General features: G+C 30.8%; 1 protein-coding gene across 1 annotated transcript in view; it reads left to right on the forward strand.

Annotated features, from left to right (window-relative positions):
- LOC106468266 (G patch domain and KOW motifs-containing protein-like) overlaps positions 1 to 613 on the forward strand; it is a 57827-nt gene extending 57214 nt beyond the window's left edge. The window contains exon 5 of the mRNA XM_022396603.1: positions 523 to 613. Within this exon, the coding sequence (XP_022252311.1) occupies positions 523 to 555 (33 nt within the window). The 3' untranslated portion in view covers positions 556 to 613. The remainder of the gene's footprint in view (positions 1 to 522) is intronic.
- Positions 614 to 818: the final 205 nt, after the last annotated feature.

Genomic DNA, 818 nt, shown 5'->3' on the forward strand with positions numbered 1-818 from the left:
TGTGTGTGTGTATATATATATATATATATATATATATATATACACACACACATACACACACACACACACACACACACACAAACTACTACAATTTACCATTGTTATATGCTATCCCTGAACTACATAAGAATCCTGTAAAATTTAGATTTATTACCAATTCTTCGAATACTGTTAAAAGAAGGAAATTTAATTTTCCCATCCTTGGTTTACCTACTCCCCATAGTGTTATTCCTAATGTTTTGTTAAAAGGGATTATTATATCACAATTGAAAATATTTTTTAATGTTATGCAATAGTAATAACTCTTTTTATGGATAATCCTTCCTTACTCATAAATAAACTAAAAAATAATGGATATAGAGATATACAACTAAAAAATGTTTTACATTTTTTTTATAATAAATATAAATTTATTTTAAATGATAAACTTTCAGTTATAGAAAACTCCTTACTTAGAGGTCATTAGTTTATAAAGGGTGACCTTGAATAACTAACTTAGTTATAAAACTAGTTTTTTTTCAGTATACCGGGACTGGAAAGACCAACTTCAAGTAGCTGGGCCTGCCTCAGCTTTCCCGTGTCATACTTGAATAAGTTTCCACAATTTATAAGTAAGTTACTTTTTCATTTTTTTAAGACCTATATGAGAGTGGCGGTTGGGAGTTTTATACTGTAGGAGTGTTGGGTGGTTCTGTTTCTACTTTCAAAACTTAAATAACTTTAAGGGTAACTGCCTTCCCACATCTGGCTGCAGACAGTGAAAGGCAGTACGAGGTGAGATCTTGTGGGTATAAGCACTCACCTATGCACCCTTTTTT

Source organism: Limulus polyphemus, unplaced genomic scaffold (assembly GCF_000517525.1).
Source record: "Limulus polyphemus unplaced genomic scaffold, Limulus_polyphemus-2.1.2 Scaffold2942, whole genome shotgun sequence".
Classification (NCBI taxonomy): Eukaryota; Metazoa; Arthropoda; class Merostomata; order Xiphosura; family Limulidae; genus Limulus; species Limulus polyphemus.